Below are 26026 nucleotides of genomic sequence, written 5' to 3'. Positions count from 1 at the left end.
ACATAAAAGTAAGTTATTGTTTAAATTATTGTCTAAACTTATTTAAATTAAAAGAAAAAAAACACTTAATAAAGAAAAAGAATTTAACACACGGTCTTAACACTGATCCAGACCTCAGTCTCTATAGGGTAAAACTGAGTTTTAAATTCCATTACCTAGTATACTGGGGCCTTTACTTCTGAAAAATCTAATTATCTAACTTCTAACAAACTCAATAGTATAATACTAATAAGCAAACATCAGGCCAAACAGGTAACCAAGTGTGATTTAAGAGACCTGTCAAAAACTCCACTTACTGCATATAAGAAATTCTTTGCAAAATTCTGTCATGCTATGAAAAATTCCATTATGATTACTAAATGTCATATAAGAAATTGTTTACAAAATTGTCATGCTATCAAAAATTCTATTATGATCACTAAATGTGCTGCTTTTAAAATAAGAGACTTGCTTTTAACCCTAGGAGACTAGTCAGACAATATGAATTAATTTAAACAAACTGCTTGCTCCTGATCTTTCCTTTTATTCATTTGCACGTGTGTGTGCTCAGTCACTCAGTTGTGTCCAGCCCTTTGTGACCCCATGGACTGTAGCCTGCCAGGCTCCTCAGCCCATGGAGTTTTTCAGGCAAGAATACTGGAGTGGGTTACCATTTCCTCCTCCAGGGGATCTTCCCAACCCAGGGATCAAACCCACATCTCTTCCGTCTCCTGCACTGGCAGGCAGATTCTTTACCACTGAGCCACCTGGGAAGCCCTTTTTATTCATTTACTCAACAACAAAAATAGTCAACAAAGCAAATATTTTCATGAGCATACTTTATGCTAGGCACTGTGTTGGCACAAAGGATGAAGAAATAAGAAACACAGTCCCTCCTTTAAAGAGTTCTCTGTCAAATTAAGAAGAATAAGCCAACACAGTAACTATATCACAAGATAGATATATTTATTATGCGTAATAAATGCTGAAAAGGGCAGCCCAAGGGTATTACGGAAGGAGCACCCACACAGTGTCGACTTAGGTGGGCACACTGAAGGGAAGTAATGGCCAGAAAAAAACAAAAAGAGAGGGAGAGAGAAATCATCAGGAATGAAGTATTTTAAAAGGAGAGTGAAAGGCCAAATATAATTACTGAAATTTTGGCTTTTACAACTGGATAAATGGGTGCCATATTCCCGAAGGTGAAGAGCCAAGGAGAAAAAGCTGTGATGAGATAAGAATGAAGCTCAATTTTAGATATATTTTATTTAGGTGCATGTGAGGCTAAGTCTAATTGAAGATATCCAATAGACAGGTCAGGAGTTCAAGAGCAAGAACTACTAAACAAGATGTAATAGCTGGGGAGTCATCAGAAGAGACGCGGAAATAACTCAGAAAAGATTTCTCAGCATTTGCTACAAGATGAGAAGTCTAAACGGCTGAATGATGGGGGTCAGCCAAAAGTAAAGAGGGAACCAAGGACAAAGTACTGAAGGAGCTCAGCTGTGCCATGAGACAAGACATCTGGAAGAAGAGGTTTCCTGTGAAATGGAAATGAACAAGACAAATGCAGATAGCAGAGCATCGACAGTTCCAGCAGAAGACAGAGTGAGAGGAACTGAGACTCAGACCAACACTTGAAAAGTAAAAGGCCTCCGGACACTGAGGTTGCAAGTGATTTTTTAATTTTCATATTTTGCTTCCCTGCATTTTCTAATCTTGATGCATTAACATAATTCTGTTCATGGGAACATAATGCTATTTCATATTTTTTAAATACATCAAATTATGGTGGTACCACATCTGCCAAGGGCTTAAGGGCGAAACGGGTAGTGGGCTTCTGACAAAAATCTTACATAAGGGAAGCACAATCCTTAAAGCTATTATAAATTAGACATGAGAGCTATTCAAAAGACCACAGTTCATGGAAACAATTAAATCTGTAGATAAAATTTGTATTGCAGTTAGGGTCATTGTCAAATAAAGTCAGGGTAACTTAAGGGGCAAAAGTTAATAATTTAATCACAATAATGATAATACCATGGCATATAAACCAGCAGATAGTCTTTCAGAGCAAAAATTAGGAAATCTGTGTTTCTTCATTATGTCCTAATTTATTCATTCACATATTCACTCACATATTCTCAACTATAGAAGTGAAATACCCAAGAGCAAATAAAAACCCTCAAAAAATGCAGGAAACCAAAGCATCTCCAAAATGTCACAGGTCACTGCCTCATTTTCTTCTTACTCCTTTTAAGCTTGGACATTTCTAAAAATCTTCAAAATGGAAAAGTGAACAAAAGCACACCTCCATTATATCAGCAAGTATCGATGTCTATAACTGGACTATACAAAGTGCCAAAAGATATATGCAAAAATAATATTTTCTCTAATAATCAATTCTTTACTATTAGGAAAAAAAAAGTTATAATAACACTTATTACTCTATTGAATCTACTCTGTAGAAATATCCTATTCATTAAAGCTACCTCTCCATAAAATTTCTCAATTAAGTACTCCTCAATTAAAAATTCAGTGACAATCATAACAGACTACAAAGAAAAGCTTAATTTTCATTAAAAACATTTCCTTAGATATTTTTTACATAAAATGAATGCTTTCTATACAGATAATTTCTCTTAATACCAAAAAAACTTTAGGTCTTTTACAAAACCACTCAATTAACTTTCTCCTTTTTACTCTCATAAAATATTTAAAACTTGCTGGACCAAATTTTCCTACAACGTCACCACCATACTATCTGCTTATGAATTTCTTTCCGCCCCTTTTGAAGAGACTTTTCTTTCCCTTGACACATTTCCGAATGTGTGCAAATAGTTTTCCTAAAACTGTGTTATTTATGAAATGACTTAATAGTGAGAGACTTCTGATAACGATACACAGAAAGTTCTATTTTGGTTCTCCTTTCCCAGATTTCCCCAGTGAAATATACAGACACGGAGCTATAGGTTACTCCTTTTTTTAAAGGTGGGGAGGGGAGGGCACATATCTATCTCATTCTTTACATTCTACAAGTATGCATGCTCTAGAGAACCTACTGAACAAGAGGTCACATTAACTGTTGCTGTCCCCCCTTCAGAGTGACCCATGCTGCTCTTCATAAATGAAAATTTAGAGGGAATTTTTAAAAGATAAAAAGAAAAACCATCCTGGATAATTTTAAATTATTTACTCTATGCAAGTATTTTGGCCTACTTAGGAAGAAAACATAACTATCTGGTAGCATGTGCCAAGGTGTCTGTGTATGAGTGAGAAAAAGAGCTAAATCTCCCCAATCTTCTAAGGATAGCATATTATTAGTCCTATATTTGATTAGATAAACAGTACATCTACTGATCTTCAATAGCCCTGGTGAAGCATAAGTAAATTCTAAGTGACTCAGTTAACAAAGAAAGAAAGTGAAAAGAAAGGAAATGGAAACAAATTCTATGTAGAAAATTCCTTTCCTAAATAAGAATTTCAATGTTTAAATGAAACAATACATGGGAAGCTAAAAAATGTTGTTACAACTTCAAGGTTATTCTATCCTTCAAGAAGTCGGCTAGACAGAAGACATTCTTTTTAAGATTTTATACCATTTTTAACAAAGGACCATGCAATCATCTAACTAAAGCACACTTACAAGAGTTTCTGATGAATGGTTCACCAACAGTTGTTATTATAAAAGAGTTTTCCCCCAAAAAGGATTAAGGAAATGGCAGAGAGTATGTTCATGGATAGGTTGGCTCAGGATTCTCCCTGGAAAAGGGGAACATCAAGCTACAAACTACAGCACAGAAATCAGACAATGTATTCAAAGGAAACAACCCATTTTCAATTCTAACAGAGATTTAAGTTTTCAGAAGCAGAATAGCCTGGTATAGACTACTTTTTTTTTTTGGTATTGACTATTAATTTAACAGAATTAACAGAATTCTAAGGAATAGTTCATACTAATGAACTGACACTTAAATAGAGTACTTTCTTAATCAAAGGTACAAGTTATTTTCAATGCCATTTTGAAAAGATATAGATATATAAAAATATAGACTTAGCCTTTTCTTCCAAAATAACAATATTTTCTTCCTGGCTATCAAAAGGGCAGGGAGTGAGGTATTTTAAAACCTCTAAGGAAAACAGTATGGAATCTTTTTAAAATGTGTCTTTTATCAAAAAATTTTTTTAACTCTTTTTAACAACAGGACAAAAACAAGTATCAGATTAGATATAGCAAGAAACAGTTACATAAAAGTTAAAATATCATCAAAACATGTTCAAACCAACCAGAACCAATCAATTTAAATTTATGAATCAAGTCAGGTATGTTTAGTAAGAAGGAAGAGGGGCTTGTGGTTAAATAGATATATAGCCCACCTGAAGACATTAAAATGCAATTAGAAAAAAAAAACTTGCAGAATAAAGACTTAACAAATTACAACATCTGTTTTAAACACTTTAGTAGAAAGAAAAAAAATATATATATAGACTATATATATCCTTCTAGTCCTACTGTAAATAAGCAAGGACCAAAATGAAAGTAAACTTTAAAATGTTAAAACAAGTAAACTCCTCAGTTAGGATTCCTAAAGGTATACAACAAGGACAAAGAATTACAAACAGAGAATTCTACAGTTCTAAGCAAAACTATAACAAGCTGGTGTCACTTTAAAAAGAGGGAATTAGTCTGCAAAAGAACTAACTACAAAATTCTAAAAAGAAGCAATTTCCCAAGATGTCAACATGCCAACTCAATATAAAAATGGAAGTAGAGAAGGAGGTTCAAGAGGGAAGGGATATATGCATATGCATGGCTGATTCATGTTGTACAGCAGAGACTAACACAACACTAAAACAACTATATGCCGATTAAAAAATGGGGAAGTACAGAGAAACCCATAATTTATTATGCTCTTTAAAATTAATACAAGTTACCAAATACTCTCTTTTTTTATTTTTTTTCTTTACCATACAGGCATCATAATTTTCAAATCAATAGGGGCCCTTAACTAGTACTGAAATCTTATGAGTGGCAATTATTAGAAAAGTTATCATGTTATTAAACGGAACTATAATTCCTGAAATTTTTATTTATATAACTTAACACCTACTGAAACTTAACATGTACTCAATAGGCCTGAAATAAGATATTTCAGTTACTGTTCAGTGAACTGAAGACAATTTCCAAACATACAATGACTGACATACAAATAACTGCTTCCTCAATGAAGCCTTTAATTAAATTTTTGTCAAAATGCATAAAATAAGATTTTCATATGGATAAACATGTTACCTCCTGGACATCCTCTGGATTTCTTCGTGAAACAACCTAAAACAAAGAAAACACAGAAACATCTAATTATTATCAAAACTATTTTACACTTGTATGATTACTTTCAACAGCATTTGTATGAAAAATTCAATTTGCTTAAAGAAATATCATATCATTTTCACAGAACTCAGTTAAATAACTTCATTATTTGAAACACATACTAAAAAACTGAAACAAAAAGGCAAGTAAAATAAAGTCCACATGCTAATATTCATGTACTATTACATTCACAAGAGGATGCTTCATCCTTTTACTCTTACTCGACATAATTCTAACAGCTTATCTATCTCCCTTTCCTGTCTACATATAACTCAGAAGCATAAAAAGGCAGCTGCACCTCAGCAAAGTATACAAAGGGATAGTTCTGTATTATTTCTTCTTTTTTATTTTTCATTTTTTCTGTATAATTTCTTACACCCATATATAAATCTGCAATTAGCTCAATAAAGATTTCACATTAAAAAACAAACAAACAAACAAACAGCCACAATGCTCAGATACACCAATATCTGTTGGAAGTAATCACTGGCCTCCTAATGGTGAAACAGAAGTAACCTATTATAAAAAAAGTATACACATCCCTCACTAACAAATAATCCTATCATTATTGCCTGAGCAGGGAGGGTGGGGGTTGGATTCTTTCAGACTTCTCTAATGACAAAAGCCAAAAAGTCTACACCATTTACAAAGAATTCCTCACAAAGTGTACAAAAAGCAGGCTGGGTGCTCAAATCATCAAATGCATTGCAGAGTGGGGAAAATCTCATATTAGATACATAATACCCTCTATGCAAATATAAAAGTCATAAACCTGATGCTACAATATGGATTCTGCAGAAACAAACAAAAAAATACATCAAACATATTAGAATGGTGCCTGAGGATGAGAGGAAGAAAAGTCTTTGATGACAGATAACAACACTATAACTGGAGATTATGATCAACTCAACACTACTCCCAAGGTCCAAAGCAAAAACAAACGCATACTGCAGTCACGCAAACTTGGGTTCAAACCACAGTCCCTCCCTCACAGGGGTGATGGCCTCACCTCACGAGGATAATAGTCCCTGTCTGGCCTGGCTGTAGTAGACAGCGAATATGGAGACACCAGAACTCCATGATTTAATTATCTTTCTCTTACTAGAGAATTTAAGTACCTTGAAAGATCCCACACAACAACTCCAAAAGAAAATTAGGTTTCCAATTTCTTGCCACTCTACTCTCCAACTTTCAGTATATAAATTTGCTGAAATCTCTTAGCCATTTTCACTGCGAACAATGCTGTCCAACAGTACTTCCTCTGATGATGGAAGGAAATATCCCCTATTGCCACTGTTTAACACAGAAGCCCCTGGCCACATGCACACGTGGCTCCTGAGTGCTGGAAATATGGCTACGGCAACTGAAGAACTAAATTTTTAATTTTATTTCATTTCAGTTCAGCTCAGTTCAGTTCAGTTGCTCAGCCATGTTCGACTCTTTGCAATCCCATGAACCACAGCACGCCAAAAAGCAGCCACATGTGGCTAATGGCTACCATATTAAACAACAGAGATTTACAGTAAGGTTAGAACAGGTATGTAACAACAATGTATTATTCAAAAACTGGATTTTAACTGTTACTTTCAAACTCCACCCCCTAAAAAACATCCACCTTTCCAAAAGCATGATGTTTCACATAATTAAATGATTTAATTTTGCCTCCTATAAATATAAATTTGCCTCCTAAAAATATAAGAACATATTTTTATAAAATGTGCAGAAGAGAAGTTAGATAATCAATCCATTAATATCCACCCACCAAAAATAAATCAACATATGATCACTGGCAATAAGATTTATGTACCTTACTATTTTAAATAACACTTTAACACATGCAGATGATCTTTTTGGGACAAAAGAAATTATTTTCCTACTTGGTATACGTAGTAGAAGTGTCACATTTTAGATTTTCCTCAGGTAAGCTGTTCCTGGAAACCAAATATATGTGTACTGCATCATCAAAAATATATTAGCCATGCCCTAACAACAACCACAATTTAAAACCAATTTCATCAGAAATAGCCAATCTGGGGCTTCCCTGGTGGCTCAGTGGTGAAGAATCCACCTGCCAATGCAGGAGACACGGGTTCAGTCGCTGATCCGAGAAGGTCCACATGCCACAGAGCAAATAAGCCCACGCGCCACAACCACGGAGCCCACACTCTGGGCCCCATGCTCCACAACAGAAGCCGCCGCAACGAGAAGCCTGTGCACCGCAACTAGAGAGCAGACCCTGCTCTCTACAACTAGAGAAAAGGCCACGTAGCAGCGAAGACCCAGCACAGCCGAAAAGGAAAGAAATGACCAATCCGGGACTTCCCTTGTGGCCCATTGGCTAAGACTCCTCACACCCAATGCAAGGGGCCCAAGTCTGATCCCTGGTCAAGGGAACTAGATCCCACATGCCACAACTAAAAGACCCACATGTCTCAACTAAGACCTGGGGCAGCCAAATAAATAAATAAAAATTTAAAAAAAGAAAGAACCAATCTGATTATGACTCCTCATCCACACTCTTCGTTGGCTCACAGATTTCTGCTATGTGGCTATGATGGCAAGCAAAAGAAAGTCCCTGCCTTCACACCTCCCAGAGCTTACAGTCTGGGGGCAGACTGGAGTTGCTAGGCAACAGGTTAAGAATAGCTTCACCTTCAATGTTTTCATGGTAAGTCACTCATAGTTATTATAGAAAAGCAAAGCAAGTACTCAACTACCTAACTGCAGATCTTTAATTTTAAGCTCTCAAAAAGAACTTCTCCTCATCCCCACATACTTCCCATATGAAGGAGGTAAGTCTACTCAGGCAGAGTTGAGAAAATGAGGTCAAAAGTTACTTCCTGAGCATTAACCATCCTTTTCCCAAACAGCATAAAAAAAACCTTAGTGAACAGCATGTCCAGTAAGTAGAGAGCTATAGTTGCTTGATTCTTTTTCCTCGTTGCTTCTTTTGCTTCTCTTTCGTAGGTTTTTCTTCCTCCTTCTACCCTCAACACTCTGTAAGCACTCCAAGAATCAATCCTAACTCTGCTTCTTAGCCTACTTTTTAGTAGTAAGAAAGTCTATATCTGTGTTAATATTGTTCAAGGCACTGTACTAGGCAAGTGGGAGGGAAAAACAACCTTGACTTTGTACATTTACATTTGCACAGCATTTTATATCAATCTTTCATTTTATTCCCTCAACAACCTATGAATTATGAGGAAGTGGTTATTATGAGTTCCCCCTTTTATCCCACAAGGAAACAAGGTCCAGAAACTTGTATAATGTCACATGGCTATTTACCTTCAGATTTGGAGTTAGAACTCGGATTTTCTGATTCTTGATTCAGTTGTCTTTCCACTGTAGTCTACTGCAAAGGTCCCCAACCTTTTTGGCACCAAGGACCGGTTTTGTAAAAGACACTTTTTCTACAGACGGGGGTGGGGTCTGGAGATGACTTAAAAGCATTACACTTACTGTGCACTTTATTTCTATTATTATTACATCAGCTCCACCCTTCAATCATCAGGCATTAGATCCTGCTCTACTGCATCCCTCAATTTACCTGCAGTATTTTCAGGAATAACTTAACTCCACAACACCCTTCACCATTAGGTTTTATTTACTCTTACTCATTCAACAAATATCAGTGCCTACTCTGTTGATAAGCAGAGTAGCATAGCAGCGAATACACTGGGTCTGATTCCTACGTAACATTATAAAAATATAATCACTTGCTAAATACATTACCGAGTTCAACCACTTGGTACCCCACTATAAGGATTCAGTATCCCCATGTGTGCAAACTCTCTTAAATGAGTTAATAATGTGTCCTCTGAAATGAAAACCAAACAACACAATGAGTTGGAATAACATATGGTGGTGGTTTAGTTGCTAAATCGTGTCCAACCCTTGAGATCCCATGTACTATATAGTCTGCCAGTCTTCTCTGTCCATGGGATTCTCCAGGCGAGAATACTGGAGTGGGTTGCCATTCCCTTCTCCAGAGAATCTTCCTGACCCAGAAATCGAACCCAGGTCTCCTGCACTGCAGGCAGATTCTTTACTGACTAGGCTATGAGGGAAGCCCCCTTATGGAATAACATGAGTTGAGCCCACACGTCCTTTAATAGTAACTCTTTCTAACTACGTAATTCTCTTCAGCAGGACTACAAAACTGACCAAAAAAAATAAAGAAAAATATCAGAAATCTGAGTGAAAAAAATATGATCATACTGAAAATGAACAAAATTGAAACCTCAGATCCAGATTTCTATAACTTTTAATGTTATGTTAGCAATTATCTTAATAAGTAGTCAATTCCAAAACAAAAGTACTATAAATTCAGGGACTTGCCTGGTGGTACAGTGATAAGAATCTGCCTGCCAATGCCAGGAACATGGGTTCGATCCCTGGTCCCAGAAGATTCCACGTATGTGGAATGGAGCAACTAAGCCCATGCACCACAGTACTGAGCCGAGTGCTCTAGAGCCCAACAGCCTCAACTGCTGAGCGGGCATGCTGCAGCTACTAGAGCCCGCACGCCTAGAGCTTGTGCTCCAACAAAAGAGAAGCCATTGCAACGAGAAACCTGTGCACTGCAACAGAGGAGGCCCCGCTCACCACAGCTGGAGAAAGCCCGCTCACAACAACAAAGACCCAGTGCGGCCAAAAATATACAGCTAAATAATATTTTTAAAAATACTGTAAATTGACCCTGATGTAGATTGCTAGCATTCAAGTAATTTTTTTTTCTGGGTGAATTTCAATATTTTGTTATAAAATTTCACAAAAGTTGGAATTCAAAGCAGTGATTCTTTTCATTTAAAGTTCATAAATTTCCATGGCAAGCATAGACTATCGCCAGCTCAGTAAGTACTATACATATCATGAAGAGCCTTTTGCTATAGAGAATTCTATCACCAAGTCATCTTGAAAATTATTATCTAAAGCAGTGCTTGATAAACTGCGCTGCATGGAACACAGATATTCTTTAAAATTACCAATTTTAAAGGGTTTAATGATCAATTCAGTTTAGTTTAAAAAAAATTCTTTTTTCTTACAGCAGAATTTCTCAAGGCCTCAAGGCCTCTCAAGGCTTCTCAACATTATTATAGCCTAGTAAATTTATGAAAGGAAAACAAATAGTATTTCCCAAGGTCATTTATCCACCCAACTATTTATGCAACATCTATTACTGATAAAATTTGGAACACAACTGGGAAATGCTACTGCAACATTTGCAGTCCATTTGCCTCAGTTAATGCCAACAGCAAGTTCTGAGTTTAGGGAAACAAGGGTTCACAGTAAATGTTAACAATCTCTTACTATGCTAAGAAATTAAACATTTTATTACATTCAATCAACACAACAATCTTGCCTGGTAAGATGAGATAACCAAGGCCTAGGGGAACATATTATCGTTTAGTATTAATCGTATTCATCAGTAACACACAGGACCAGGTCTCACAACTCTCTGGTTCTAAACAAAGTGCTCTTGCCAGCACATAACTAAATTGACCCTCCTAGAGACTGAAATTCCAAGTAACAGCCCTAATGCCAGTTTAGTTCAGTCGTTCAGTCGTGTCTGACTCTTTGCAACCCCATGGACTGCAACACGCCAGGCTTCCCTGTCCATCACCAACTCCCAGAGCTTACTCAAACTCATGTCCATCGAAGCCATGATGCCATCCAACCACCTCATCCTCTGTCGTCCCCTTCTCCTCCCGCCTTCAATCTTTCCCAGCATCAGGGTCTTTTCCAATGTATCCAAGTAACAGTCCTAATGCCAGTTAGGCAAACCAATTTTGTCCTTTACTAAGAAACGCGATTAAACCAAAAAACAGAAGCACTTTAGCAGATCAGAAGGAACAAAGAAGAGAGTTTGAATACTGGCTCTATCAGCAGCTGTAAACAGCTTTCTTGCTAGTTCTGTGATAAACCTAAGAAAAGCAAACTTAAAATGAGCTCTCTTTCCTATCTTTAAAAAAAAAAAGAAGGAATGCTGCCGCTTGGCTTAGATAAGGCCTAGAATAAACAACAAATCATACTGTCCTTAGGTCCTCTAAATTCTTCCCAGTGATAACTTCTCTTATCTACTTCTTACCAAGTTATTACCTAGTTTCCTTAGGGAGCTTTCCTGGTAGCTCAGCTGGTAAAGAATCTGACTGAATATCTGAATCTTAAGCACTCTTCTAAATAAGAATGAATAAAATATGAAGTGAAAAGAAAAAAAAAGAAAAAGAATCTGCCTGAATTGAAGAAGACTCCGGTTCAATCCCTGGGTTGGGAAGATATCCCCAGAGAAGGAAATGGCAACCCACTCCAGTATTCTTGCCTGGAAACTCCTAGGGGCAGAGGAGCCTTTTGGGCAACAGTCCATGGGTCACAGAGTCGGACAAGACTTAGTGAATAGTTTCCTTAATAGTCAAAGTCAAAAGCACTCTTATCAAATTATCATAATAATGATTTGAAATCAATCTCTTAACTCGAATAAACAAAAGAATTGTCTTCTTCATAAGATTAAGAGATAGCTACTGGGCAGATGGTGACTGCAGCCATGAAATTAAAAGACGCTTACTCCTTGCAAGGAAAGTTATGACCAACCTAGATAGCATATTAAAAAGCAGAGACATTACTTTGCCAACAAAGGTCCGTCTGGTCAAGGCTATGGTTTTCCAGTGGTCATGTATGGATGTGAGAGTGGGACGGTGAAGAAAGCTGAGCGCCAAAAAATTGATGCTTTTGAACTATGGTGTTGGAGAAGACTCTTGAGAGTCCCTTGGACTGCAAGGAGATGCAACCAGTCCATCCTGAAGCAGATGAGTCCTGGGTGTTCATTGGAAGGACTGATGCTGAAGCTGAAACTTCAATACTTTGGCCACCTCATGCGAAGAGTTGACTCACTGGAAAACACCCTGAAGCTGGGAGGGATTGGGGGCAGGAGGAGAAGGGGACGACAGAGGATGAGATGGCTGGATGGCATCACCGACTTGATGGGCATGAGTTTGAGTAAACTTCAGGAGTTGGTGATGGACAGGGAGGCCTGGCGTGCTGCGATTCATGGGGTCGCAAAGAGTCGGACATGACTGAGCAACTGAACTGAACTGGAAAACAAAACTACAAAATTTATTCAATCTAACCATTATAGCTCCTACCAAAAATGATCAAAAAATAAGTCCCTTTGGAAACAAACAGAAACCATAATGATTTATAATCATATAATCATGATTTATATCACAAATTTAAATATAAATTTTAAAAAGCTACTTTTATGAGCAGTTTTATCAGGCCTTCTGATGGCCACTTCACTATCAGTATTCAGCTGCTAGTTCAGGGCAGAAGCAGAGGTAAGAGGATAAAATATTAACAAAAGTAACATATTTTTTTAAAAACAGTCACAACACAAATAATCAAACTCAATGACAAACAGAGACATGCCCCACGCATTTTATTTCTCAAAGATACGACTTTCCAAATATAGAAGAGAGAAAAAAATAAGGTATATAAAAATGTAAGGCTACACTATACTGAACATTTCCCATTGTGGTGATTAGGCAAACCAAATGGAACATCCATCAGTGTAATGCATGCAATCCTGACTTTCAGACATTTGACTTTCATAAAATCCACATTCATATAAACATACTGACATCTTAAATTGCATTTCACACACACACACACACACACACACACACACACACACACACACACACCCTCTGGCAAGAAGAACAGCGACCTCAAAGCGCGCAGCTCACACAGACAAGCATCCCCTTACCGATCTCAAGCCCCCTCCCCCTCCATCACCTGCATCTCAGCTCCTCTCCCTCTTTTCCCTGCAGAGCTGCAGGTGCCACTGGTTGGCAAGGATACCTGGGTTGGTTAATCACTTGCCAGCCAGGTAGTCAGGACCCAAGAGACAGCACCTGCACAAACTATAATTGGATATTTTACAATATTTTTTTAGTACTCTGAAAAGAGAGAACTCCCATTAAGATATATAAGTCAGTGGGGAAAATTTTAGACATTCAACTTTCTAGTAATTGCTTATGACAGTAATATGTTGAAAGTAAGAAATATTTTCTACATTATTAAAATCCCAAAATCTATAGGAGAATAAAGAAACTAACAGCAAGTTACTTTTGTATACTCAATAAACGCTTGCTAAAGTTACTTTTCTCACTTCAAATTCTTCCAATTATTATAGCACTACTCTAAGGTGAACTATTTTCCAATCAAAGTTCAAGGAAAATAAAAATCCGTAACGTTAGTTAACATAGGAACTTCCTAGGCAGTCTAGTGATTAAAACTTCGCCTTCCAACACAGGGGATGCAAGTGTGATCCCTGGGCCCAGGAGCTAAGACACCACATGCTTCACAGAAAAAAGACCAAAACATAAAACAGAAGCAAAAATATAACAAACTCAATAAAGACTAAAAACTGGTCCACATCCAAAAAAAAAAACCTTAAAAAAAAATTATAGCAGCAAGTTACCTTGGTATACTCAATAAATGTTTTGCTAAAGTTGCCTTTCTCACTTCAAATTCTACCAATTATTATATAATAATACTATTGCTGTTTTTTAGTTGTGAAGTTGTATCCAACTCTTTTGCTCCCCCATGGATTGTAGTCCGCCAGGCTCCTCTGTCCGTGGGATTTCCCAGACAAGAATACTGGAGTGAGTTGCCATTATCTTCTACAGGGGATCTTCCCAATCCAGGGATAGAACCTGGGTTCGATCTCCTGCATTGGCAGGTGGATTTTTAACCACTGAGACACCAGGGAAACAACTATTTTCCAATCAAAATTCAAAGAAAGTAAAAATTCTTAATGTTAAAGTTAATGTACTGATTTCCTGGAGGTCTAGTGGCTAGGACTCCACATTTTGAATGCAGGGGGGCGCAGGTTCAATCCCTGGTCAGGGAACGGATATCTGCAAACCCTGAGGTGAAACCCCAAAAAAAGTTAATGTAAAAATCTTTAATATTAAAATGTTAATATCTGAGCATATAAGTTGTCAATAAACAAGATAAAAACAGGAATGGTTTACATTTTTTAAAACCTGGTGTCAACAGAGAGATTTTATTAGATACAGCACTAAAAGCCCATTTTTCCTCCATAAAAGAAAAACATGATAACCTAGACTTCACCAGAATTAAAATTTTTTACTTTGTGAAAGACACTGTTAAGAGAATGAAAAGATATGCTACATACTGGGAGGAAACACGTGCAAACTATATATCCGACAAAAAACTTACATTCAAAAAGAACTATCAAAACTCAACAGTGAGAAAGCAAATCCACTGAAAAAGCTGGGCAACAGATGATCTCAACAGGTTAAATACTCTATGATTCTCTTCATAAAAGGCCCTCAAAAGGACAGAAGCAGAGAGGCAGAGAACGGAACAGCAGCTGCCAGGGACTAAGAGGTGGGTGTAAAACAGCCAAAGCAGAGGGAGTTTTTGAGGCTGATGGGAACTGTTCTGCTTCCTGACTATGACCGAGGATATGTGAATCCATTCATGTGTAAAGATTCATAAAATCACACAACAAAATATCAATTATACTGTATGCTAATTTAAAAGATAACAGAGAGGAAAACACTGCCTCTTTCCAGCCTTCTCTCAAGTCCCTACTATATCCAGGCTCTGTGTTAGGCACCAAAAATACGTTAAAAAGACAGTTTGCCCTCAGAAGAAGCAAACAAGTACAATAAGGTAAAGGCTTTAATGGAGGGATATATTAGATTGGTGAAAAAGTAATTGCGGTTTCTGACAGTGAATCTTAAATCATTATAACTAGGCTCAAACACATCTTTGTTAATCAAAATAGGAACCATTATAATCAACACATTTCTGCCAGTGAGAAATAAGTTTATTCCCTTAGCATAAAAATCTGTGCTTCGAGATTCTATGAACTCTTGGAAAGCATTTTCTGCCTCCTGCTGGTTGCAAAAGCATTTTCCCTGTGAAAAGTTGTCAAGACAAATGGATAAGGAAGCTATGGTACATATACACAATGGAATATTACTCAGCCATTAAAAAGAATTCATTTGAATCAGTTCTAATGCGACGGATGAAACTGGAGCCCATTATACAGAGTGAAGTAAGCCAGAAAGATAAAGACCAATACAGTATACAAACGCATATATATGGAATTTTAAAAGATGGTAACAATAACCCTATATGCAAAACAGAAAAAGAGACACAGATGTACAGAACAGAGTTTGGGACTCTGTGGGAGAAGGCGAGGGTGGGATGTTCTGAGAGAACAGCATTGAAACAACTATACTATCAAGGGTGAAACAGATCACCAGCCCAGGTTGGATGCATGAGACAAGTGCTCAGGGCTGGTGCACTGGGAAGACCCAGAGGGATGGGATGGAGAGGGAGGTGGGAGGGGGGTTCAGGATGGGGAACACATGTAAATCCATGGCTGATTAATGTCAATGTATGGCAAAAACCACTACAATATTGTAAAGTAATTAGGCTCCAGCTAATAAAAATAAATGGAAAAAAAAAAAGTTGTCAAGATGTTTGAAGAAGTCGTAGTCACTTGGCGAGCGGTCAGGTGAATATGGAGGATGAGGCAAACCTTTGTAGCCCAAATCATTCAACTTTTGAAATGTTGGTTGTGCAACATGCAGTTGGTCATCGAACTGGGCCCATCCTGTTGACTAATGCCGGGAGCAGGCACTGCAGTTTTTGGTACATCTCATCGATTTGCTGAGCATACTTCTCAGATGTAATGGTTTGGCCAGGATTCAGAAAGCTGTAGTGGATCAGAATGGCAGCAGACCACCAATCAATGACCATGACCCTTTTTCTGGTGCAAGTTTGGCTTTGGGAAGTGCTTTGGAGCTTCTCCTCGGTCCAACCACTGAGCTGGTCATCGCCAGCAGTCGTATAAAATCCACTTTTCATTGCACGTCACAATCCGATTGAGAAATCATTAATTGTTATTTCATAGAATAAGCAAAGACAACACTTCAAAACGACTATATTTTTAAATTTTTGGTCAGCTCATGAGGCACCCACTTATTGAGTTTTTCACCTTTGCAATTTGCTTAAAATGCCAAACCACCACAGAATGGTCAACGCTGAGTTCTTCGGCAACTTCTCGTGTAGTTGTAAGAGGATCAGCTTCGAGGATTGCTCTCCGTTGGTCATTGTCAACTTCCAATGGCCAGGCACTATGCTCCTTGTCTTCAAAGCTCTCATCTCCTTTGCAAAATTTCTTGAACCACCACTGCACTGTATGTTCATTAGAAATTCCTGGGCCAAATGCGTTGTTGATCTTGTGAGTTGTCTCTGCTGCTTTACAACCCATTTTGAACTCAAATGAGAAAACCATTAGAATGTGCTTTTTGTCTAACATCATTTCCCTAGTCTAAAATCAATATAAAATAAACAGAAAGCTCAGACAGTAAAGAATCTGCCTGCAATGCAGAAGACCCAGGTTCGATCCCTGGGTCAGAAAGATCCCCTGGAGAAAGGAATGGCAATCCACTCCAGTAATCTTGCCTGGAAAATCTCATGGACAGAGGAGCCTGGTGGTCTGTTCACAAAGAGCTGAACACGACTGAGCGACTAACTTCATTTTCACTAAGTCATTAACAAGAAAACATAAAGCAAGAAAAGGGCATTAAAATGATGTATCACATAACCACATTTATTTAAGAATGTATTCCAATATCAAACAGCAAAGTTCAACAATGCAAACCGTAATTACATTTGCACCAACCTAATACAATACAGAGTTCTCCATTTAAGAAAGGCTTCCTGTAGACACAGGGCAGGAGAGGTCACATGAGACAGCAGCGATTGCCAAGACAAAATGGAAGCACACTCCAGACTGAGAAAACCACATCTAACAGAGAGGCAAGGAGCATGCTTCCCAGTGATAAAGAATTTGCCTGCCAATGCAGGAGAGGCAGGAGACGCAGATGCGTGTTCGATCTCTGGGTTGGGAAGATCTGGAGGAGGAAATGGCAACCCACTCCAATATTCTTGCCTGGAAAATCCCATGGACAGAGGAGCCTGGTTGGCTACAGCCCACAGGATCGCAAAGAGTCAGATACGGCAGAGCACACACACATGCCCGTGGCGCGCACACACACACACGAAAAACTCAGTGTACCAGCATACTTAGGAAACTACAGGTGATTATCTTTCCAAGCACAAGCATCCCATACAACAGTGTGGTCAGGAATTGAGAGCAGGTTCCCTCCAAGCAATACAAATAGTGCTTGAATTTGAAGCTTTGGAAGAGGCAATTTTCAGATTCAAGTCGAGTACTTCTATTCATTTTCTGTTCCCCTTTGTTCACAACATCCTAATCACTGTAGTATATTTGCATCTATCACTTTTGTAAACTACAGTGTACCCACAGCCTCTAATAAAGTGTGTTTAGGAACTCAGCACAGCGCTGGGATTAAAAAGCACTCTGGCTGGTAGACTACCAGGGTTCAAATCTAAACTCTACCATTTGTCATGTGACCCCAGGCAAGTTATTTACCATGGCGGTGCTTCAATTTCCTCACATGAGAATAGCTGCACCTACTCATTGCACTGCCATGAAAAATGTGCTAATTTATATAACGTGCTTAGAATAGCGCTTGACTTACTCTAAGCACCACAGAAATGTGCGCTATTAATACTCAGCAAACGCTAGCTATGTAAAATACTTACGTGTTCTGATAGTTTGAAAACAAACCCAAATTATGTGCAAGACCTGCACACCAAAAACTGGAAAATATCGCTCTAATTAAATAGCTAAATAAATGGAAGATTTGTGTTCATGGATTAGAAGATTTAATATTATTTAAACTGATGTACATTCTCAACGTGCGTGCATGCGTGCTCAGTCGCTTCAGTTATGTCCAACTCTTTGGAACCTTATGGACTGTAGCCCTCCAGGCTCCTTGGTCCATGGGATTCTCCAGGCAAGAATACTGGAGTGGGTTGCTAAGCCCTCCTCCAGGGGATCTTCCTGACCCAGGGATCAAACCTGCACATCCTTTGGCTCTTGCATTGCAAATGAATTCTTTACAACTGAGCCACCAGCCACCAGGAAAGCCCCATATTTTCCATGTAATTCCAATCAAAATCTGAGTAGGCATGTTTGCAGTTTAACAAGCTGATTCCAAAGTTTTTCTGAAAATGCAAACAATCTAGAATAACCAACATAATTTTGAGAAAGAAAGAGGACTAAGACTATCAGATGTCATCTTAGTATAAAGGTATAAAAAGGCTGTGTGCTATCAAGAGAAATAAAAGCCCACATTCATTGACACTTGTATATAAACTTTCATAGTAGCTGTACTAATAATAGCCAAAAACTGGAAACAACTGAAATATCCATCAAGCCAAATGTGGATGGATTAACCTAGTATAACCATACACGGGAATGTGCGTGCGTGCGTGCTCACTCACTTCAGTCATGTCAGACTCTTTGCGATCCTACGGACTATAGCCTGTCCGGCTCCTCTGCCCATGGGATTCTCCAGGCAAGAATACTGGAGTGGGGTGTCATGCCCTCCCCTAAAGGATCTTCCCGACCCAGGGATCAAATCCACGCCTCCTGCTCTCCTGCACTGCAGGTGGATTCTTCGCCGCTGAGCAACCAGGGAAGCTCACGAGGGGATACTGGTCAGCAACAAAGGAGAATAAAAATGCACAGTCAAGATGAATCTCAAATAACCATGCTGAGTTAAAGGAGTCAGATCCCTCCTCCACACAAAAGCGCAGGACAACAACAGAAAGCTGACCCGCGGCTGCCGAGGGACAGGGGTGGGGAGAGGGGGCTGACTGCAAAGGAGCATGAGGGAACTCCTGCAGTGACGGCTGTGGTGGTGGTCACACAATACAGACGCGTGTCAAAACCCGCCCAACTGCACACTTAAAATCGGTGAATCTGACTGCATATAAACTATGCCTCAACAGAAACAAAGTCATAAGGCAGCACTGTCTTTCAAAAATAAAAACGTAAGATTTTCTTTGCATATTCATGAAAGAATACAGGCAAGAATTACTATTTACTTAATACTGTTAAGAAATCTATATTACCTTATCCAAATTTTGTAAACTTAGCATGATGAAACAACCAAAAACACTATGTGAATGGTTCTTTTACAGCTGCGTCTCCTTTAACTAAACAATCAACGGAAATCTACAAAAGAACTTTCTAATGCTGAACAGAAGTACTTATTCAAGATGAAAATTAATAAGCAACACAGGATTTAACTAGGAAATCCGTTAGCAAGCTTGTAACTGGCCATAAGGTTATCTAAGCCTGCCAGCTTCCAGAGAACTGGGGGGAAAAAAAAAGTATAAAAGAGATTTAAGAACATGAAACAGCTCTTATGCTACCCAAAACTTAGCAACGGTAATTCCCATGATTCTAATTCTATTCTTAAATAAAGAACCTTGCAAGAATCAAGAATATAGAGATTGTTCCTTAATGATATCAGTCAGTCAGTAATAGGGAACATAAACAGGACACTTTTATCTCACAAAGTTCTCTCAGGGGAGCACTACTTACCTGATAAATTCTCCTGAGGTAAGATGTTTTTCTCTTTAACTCTCAAAAAATAACAAATATTTTACTTATATTTTATACTATTAAGCAGTTATTTTTTAGGTATATCTCTTTATTAATCCTCAATCTTTAAAATCAGAAAATAAAATCTGTACCATAAGCAATAAATGAGGACATAAATATTTACAAGGAGAAAAAAAAAGACAGTGTAAGCAATTTCTAGTTAAATAACCACAGAGATAACTAATATGCATATTACACGGATCTGGTTAGAACAGGCAATGCGCTACTTTATCTTCTAATTGATGTTGTCATATGTTAGTTTACAGCTTTAAAAAAGATATTTAAGATCTCAATTAGATTAACCATTCCTTTTGTAAAGTAAGACTACAAGTAATAATCACATTCAGTTTCTTTCAAGTTCTACACACATTCACACATTCCTTCTACCTGCAATGCCCTTTCCACTTATCCCACCCATCTAGATTCTTCCCATCTCTCACCACCTATCTTAATTGGTACATGTTCCCTGATCCCTTGAGCTAGAAACTCTGTATTCTGAAACCCCACAGCTCTTTTCTGTAGTCTTTTATGGCACTTAACACCTTCTACCTTGCACTCTACTTCAAGTACAGTAAACTATAAGTATCCTTGAAAAGAAGGTCCACACTTTATTCTGCCTTGTAACCCTCAGAGATCATAGTACCTGAAACTAAATAAACATTTAGTAAATGTGCTACCTAAAACACAGAGGAAAACAATAATTTTTAGGCACTCTGTGCCCCACAATGCCTTGGGAGATACAAAAGGAAACAAATGCCAATGATAGTGACCTGCTCTAAATCTGAGAGACACAGACAAGCAAACAGATTAATACAATATATTATAACTGTGATAAGTGTTATAATAGGAGAGGAACAGGGTGCTCTGAGGAGGAACATTAGAGTTAGGGCATTAAGTATGTTGAAAACTGTTCTAATTTCACAAACTATGTCAGGAAACCAAGTCTAGGTTTCTGAAGAGCCAAAAGAAGCTTTCAAGGGGGCTATAGTAAGAGCACCCTTAATCTTGAAATTTTTTCTTAAGCTGAAACTAACACTCCACCTATATAACAACTTTACTTGCAAACAGAGAGTAACAATTTTCTCTGTATTCTTGGTACAACCCTCTGCAATAACCAGGCCTGGTCTTACTACATTTACACAAATTTACCCATCCTATCCTTTTACACTTGTCTGAATTGTGCACCAATTCCAAAAAGCACATGCCATTCCCATGCCCCAGACTCTGCAGATCTAAATCTATTTAACCTTTAAGGTTCTTTTCAAGGCCCACTTCCTGATCTATCACCCAAGAGTACTACATCCCCCAAACGTATACTGTAACATTACTACTCTCTGTACCTCTCTTTTTTTAACAATTAATGATAAAGTTAATTCTTAAACATTTTTTTTTACAACTTGGAGTTAAACAGAATTGACCTCATACCCCAGATGTGCTACTTCCTTGCAATGTGAAGTTGGGCCAGCTACAACATTCTTCAACCATAGTTTCCTCTTCATTAAAATTAGGATTTAACTGGGTGATGTGTACATATGCCTAATACACACATACATTCATACTACATATAATACATTACATACATATATGTAATTTTAATACTAATTTGTATTTAATATTCATATTTAATTTTATTACTCTTATTTCAAGGAGGAAGATGCAAACTCTAAAACTCAACGAAAGAGCAATGAAACATGAACAAAGTGGGTACTAAAAACTGTATCAATCAGTCGATGTAAAGGAGCCTCACAACTTTCAAATGTGCTCTCAAGACAACTCACGCAAGACACCCTTAGCAGAATTTCTCATGTCTCCTACGGAAAACCACGAAAAATTCAGAGGCGAAAAGACACAAACAGTTACAGAGGTCCTAGGATGGTGGCCCTACCACTGACATACTTCCCAAGGGTTTATCTGCCTCTGTGCAACCCAGAAGGAAGGGAAGAAATACCCTCTATTACGTAAGTCAAATAGTACATCAATTTAACACTTTTTTTTAAACCTGCATTATCCCTAGGAGACAAGCAAAACAGCTTCTGCATTTCAGCCTCGGAAGAGAAAGTCCAAGTGGGATGGGGCTGAGTCATCTATTAAAAATCATCAACGTCTGCCCCACCCTGGAATGGGGACACCATTGAGACCATTTCCAGCGCGGTCCGGGACTCCCCACGCTCTGCCCCTACCGCATCCTTTTTCAAGTCCCCACCTCGGGCGCCTGTCCCGGCACTAGGCGCAACCTGGCATCCGGCATCCCCACACCAGGGTCCACGCCTGTCTCTCGTCCCTGATCAGACTCCGACCCCCGCCCGAAAACTGCACTCACCCGGGCGGTGACCTTATACACCGTGTAGCCCCTCGGGTGTCGCTGGGGCTCCGTGACAGTGTAGAATCGGGCCAGATCGGCACCCCGCTCGCGGGGAGAGGTCATCCTCCCGCCGCCTCTGTCGCCGCCGCCTGCCGGGGATCATCAGTGCAACCCGGCGCCGCCGCGGTTCTCTGAAGTAGCGGCCAGGCGGCGAGGGGGCGGTGGCTCCTCGGCGGCGCCTCCGCCCCTGGGCTCTGCTTCCGGGGTCGCGGAAAAGCTTCCGGGTCAGACCCGGGCGCCAATCCTTGGAGGGAGACTCCACGTAAGACCCGGACCCCCATCCCGGCCTGAGCCTGGCAAGTGAGCGAGGATCAGGCAATGGCACCGCCAGCGACGAGATGGAGGGATACCCCAGCCTAGTATCTTCTTTCCTTTCTTATTGGCGGCCCATTGGTTTAAATACCCACAACCCCTGAACTCTTCTTTCAAGACAAACTCGGTCCATCTGTGCACCCGTGTTTATACCACCACAAAGCGAAAGTGAAGTCGGTCATTCGTGTCCGACTCTTCGTGACCCCATGGACTGTAACCTACCAGGTTCCTCTGTCCATGTGATTTTCCAGGCAAGAGCACTGGAGTGGGTAGCCATTTCCTTCTCCAGGTGATCTTCCCAACCCAGGGATTGAACCCAGCTCTCCCGCATTGCAGGAAGACGCTTTACAATCTGAATCACCAGGGGAGCCACAAAGTGAAAGTCGCTCAGTGTCCTGATTCTGCGACCCCAAGGATTGTACAGTCCATGGAATTCTCCAGGCCAGAATACTGGAGTGGGTAGGCTTTCCCTTCTCCAGGGGATCTTCCCAACCCAGGCATCTAACCCAGGTCTCCTACTTTGCAGGCAGATTCTTCACCAGCTGAGCCACAGCAAGCCCCCCAAATTTAAAAAAAAAAAAATAGTTTTTGTCTTAAGAGTTTTATAAGGATTAAGCTTCAACCCACTGCAGTGCGCTCACTGACAGTACACCCTGAGGGGAATTCAAACTAGGGGAAATTAATATGCATTCCCTGCTTTGAGTATACTAACCCTTAGGTAGTTAAGTTGCATATCGAAGGGAAAATTTCACAGATGTCGTGGTCTGGGCGTGGGTTGGAAAGGAGTTTCCAGGCATGAGACAGAGTGAGAGGGAAAGTAAAGTTTATTAGAGTGGGAGATGCTGTTAGAATAGCGGGCTTGCTCAAGGGAAAACCGAGGTTGAATGGGGGTCCTTAGTCCACTTTTATACGCAGGGTACAAGCAGTAGGATGGGGGTCTTGCGGTCATTTGCTGATTGGATGAGGCATGTATACTGGGTGGGGAAAGAGTAGGGCAAATACCTTCTCTCTATGGGATAGGAGGGGAGATACGTTATACAGTTCCATTAATAAACAGTATATATATAATGTACACAGTATATAGTATATAATATATACTGTTCCATGCGGGAGGGAAGGATGATAAGGGTCTGGTTTTTCTGTTCCTGCCTTCCAAGACCCTCCTTGGTTTTATCTGCTCTTTCATCCTTGGGTCACCACAGTCCTCCCTCTATTTTTAGGGCTGATTTTTTTGGCCTCTTTTGATACCCTGCTCATGTCTAACTACCTACCTATTTCACTTCTCAGGCACTTGGGAACCCAGTCTCAAAGGAAAACGGGCGATGATCGCTCTGGCTTCTTCAGGCTGTACAGAGGTGTAGTGGGGCTCTGGGTTCCCTTCGCCTGCTCTCTGTCAGGGTGCATTTACGGAGGGAGATGAAAGTCCATGAAGTGATAAGGCAGCTTGTTTCAGCACTGTCTGGGTGTTGGCCAGGGAACATTCTTGTCATACTACCACTTGGAGATTTGTTGTATTCTAGAAGAAACAAACTTAATGAGAAAGTTAAAGGTACGTGACCCAGAGAGTGATAGAAGTAGAAAAGCTGCTGAGGAGCTAGCCAGGAGAATCAGGACTAGACACTGGTTCGTGACATTAGTGCTTCTCTAGGTATGAGAAGATGCAAGAATTTGGGCTCATAAAATCTTCACCTGAAAACATCTGACCATCTGAAGGCCAGTTCTTCTGGGTTTTTCCCAAGCACAGAGTGCCTTATTTCTGATCTCCACCCTGAACTCCTTTCAGGGGATGTTGAAGGTCAGCAGCTTGCAGTGGTCACGATGTAATCCTTGTAGAGGCAGCTGGCAAGTGCCAACTTCCAGTCAGCAGGGTCCCTTCATAGCCACATATTTGACCACGCTTTGGGGGCATTTCATGGCCATTGTGTCCCGTGGTGCTGGGAAGGCTCATTCCCAGGTCTAATGAAGATTCCATTGACAGGCCCCTCTGTGCTGTTACTGGACCAGGCCTTGTGAGTAGCAAAAGTCTCTGGACCATGCCTGTCTTACTAGCCTCTTGGTCCAGGAAAATATTCCCTCTTGTTGCTTCTTCCCATATCTAGAGTTACATTATTACAATCATTGATCTAATATGGAACTGCATATCAGCATTTTATCACAAGCTCAGTCCCACATTTGGTAACATAAGAAACAATCTTCTGAAACAAGTGACATAGAAAATAATATACCTATAGCTAGCAGTTATTAGTAAGGTCATATGTCAGTCAGATAGGATCATATAAGTCATAGTGAAATAATATATTCACTTAGCCAAAGTAACAAAGAAGATTTCAAAGGTAAACATAGATCACTTCAGAGGTAAAGAAACTTAAAATCCGTTATCAAAGGCAGTTCAACATCTCAAGAAAACTTGTATTTATGCACAAAACTCTTCCCTTGGAGTGCACTTTCCATCAAAACTTCTTAACACTTTCTTTACCCATTACTTTGTTCTCCCATCCTGAAACAGCCACCTGTAAGTCAGACTTACTTCCTTTTCCCTTCATAAAATGTAATTTCATTCCTCATACCTTCTTTACTGAAAACACACATCGTACTTTCCTTAAGCAACCAAGAACTGACCTTTATATTAGCATTCTACAGATTGGTGAACGTAAATACCAGTGACAATTTCTAAAAAAATTCTAGAGAACATCTCAGGATGGCATCAAACATTATTCATTAATAGTCCAAAATCTCTAGTTTCTCTGTAAGAGGAAATTAGTGTTCAGTAATGAATGTTTCAGAATCTTGTTTTATTTGGAAATGATCTAGCTATTCAATAAATCAGTCACTTAATTTAGCACAGCCCTAGAAATTCAGGTTACAAAAATCTAGAGGGACTGTTTTAGAGAGACATTTCTAAAGTATAATGATTCTTAATAGTTTATCTAAAAGCTCCTATCTCATTACATTTTTTTGAAGTTTCTTCACTTGAGGTACTTTCCTTGCTGACAAACTTGTAACAGATATAACAATATAACAAAATATATATATATATATAACAATATTTAACTTACAATAAACCTAGGCACAGTGAAAATATGCTTAATGTTAATGACTCTTAGACATGTCTATATTAGATTAGCAAACATTAATATTAGATATTTAATATTGATTATTTCCCAGTTCACGTGAATCTGAAACTCATTTAGGTTAATTTCTCTTGTATTTAGAAATTGTCTGATTTGTAGGCACTTACTTTTCTTTAGGCCAATTAAGTTAGAACTCATTTACAGCTTCAGCAATATTAAAAAAAAAAAAAAAAAAAGACACACACTGAGACATACATAAATCCAGACAGACAGACAGACAGAGATTTCATAGTTTGCTTCTTGAGATTTAAAATGTCTCTTTGACCCTTCCCCATTTTTTTCTTTGC

General features: G+C 39.0%; 1 protein-coding gene across 3 annotated transcripts in view; it reads right to left on the bottom strand.

Annotated features, from left to right (window-relative positions):
- RPS6KC1 (ribosomal protein S6 kinase C1) overlaps window positions 1–22498 on the bottom strand; it is a 195942-nt gene extending 173444 nt beyond the window's left edge. Inside the window, exons 1-3 of one of the 3 annotated variants that reach the window (XM_043486365.1) lie at window positions 22255–22360; window positions 5273–5308; window positions 3626–3741 (exon numbers count right to left, since the gene is read on the bottom strand). Coding sequence is in view for 2 of the 3 variants with exons in the window: in XM_043486363.1 (XP_043342298.1) it covers window positions 5273–5308; window positions 22255–22359 (141 nt within the window). In the remaining variant the exon portion in view is untranslated. Of the gene's footprint in view, window positions 1–3625; window positions 3742–5272; window positions 5309–22254 lie in introns of all 3 variants that reach the window. The other 2 variants (XM_043486363.1, XM_043486364.1) reach the window with 2 other exon arrangements.
- Between the last annotated feature and the right edge of the window lie 3528 nt (window positions 22499–26026).

The sequence above is a fragment of the Cervus canadensis genome, chromosome 13, assembly GCF_019320065.1.
Source record: "Cervus canadensis isolate Bull #8, Minnesota chromosome 13, ASM1932006v1, whole genome shotgun sequence".
In the NCBI taxonomy this organism is placed as follows: Eukaryota; Metazoa; Chordata; class Mammalia; order Artiodactyla; family Cervidae; genus Cervus; species Cervus canadensis.
Note: the sequence above shows the minus strand (reverse complement) of the source record. Positions and strands in the feature narration are given on the sequence as shown.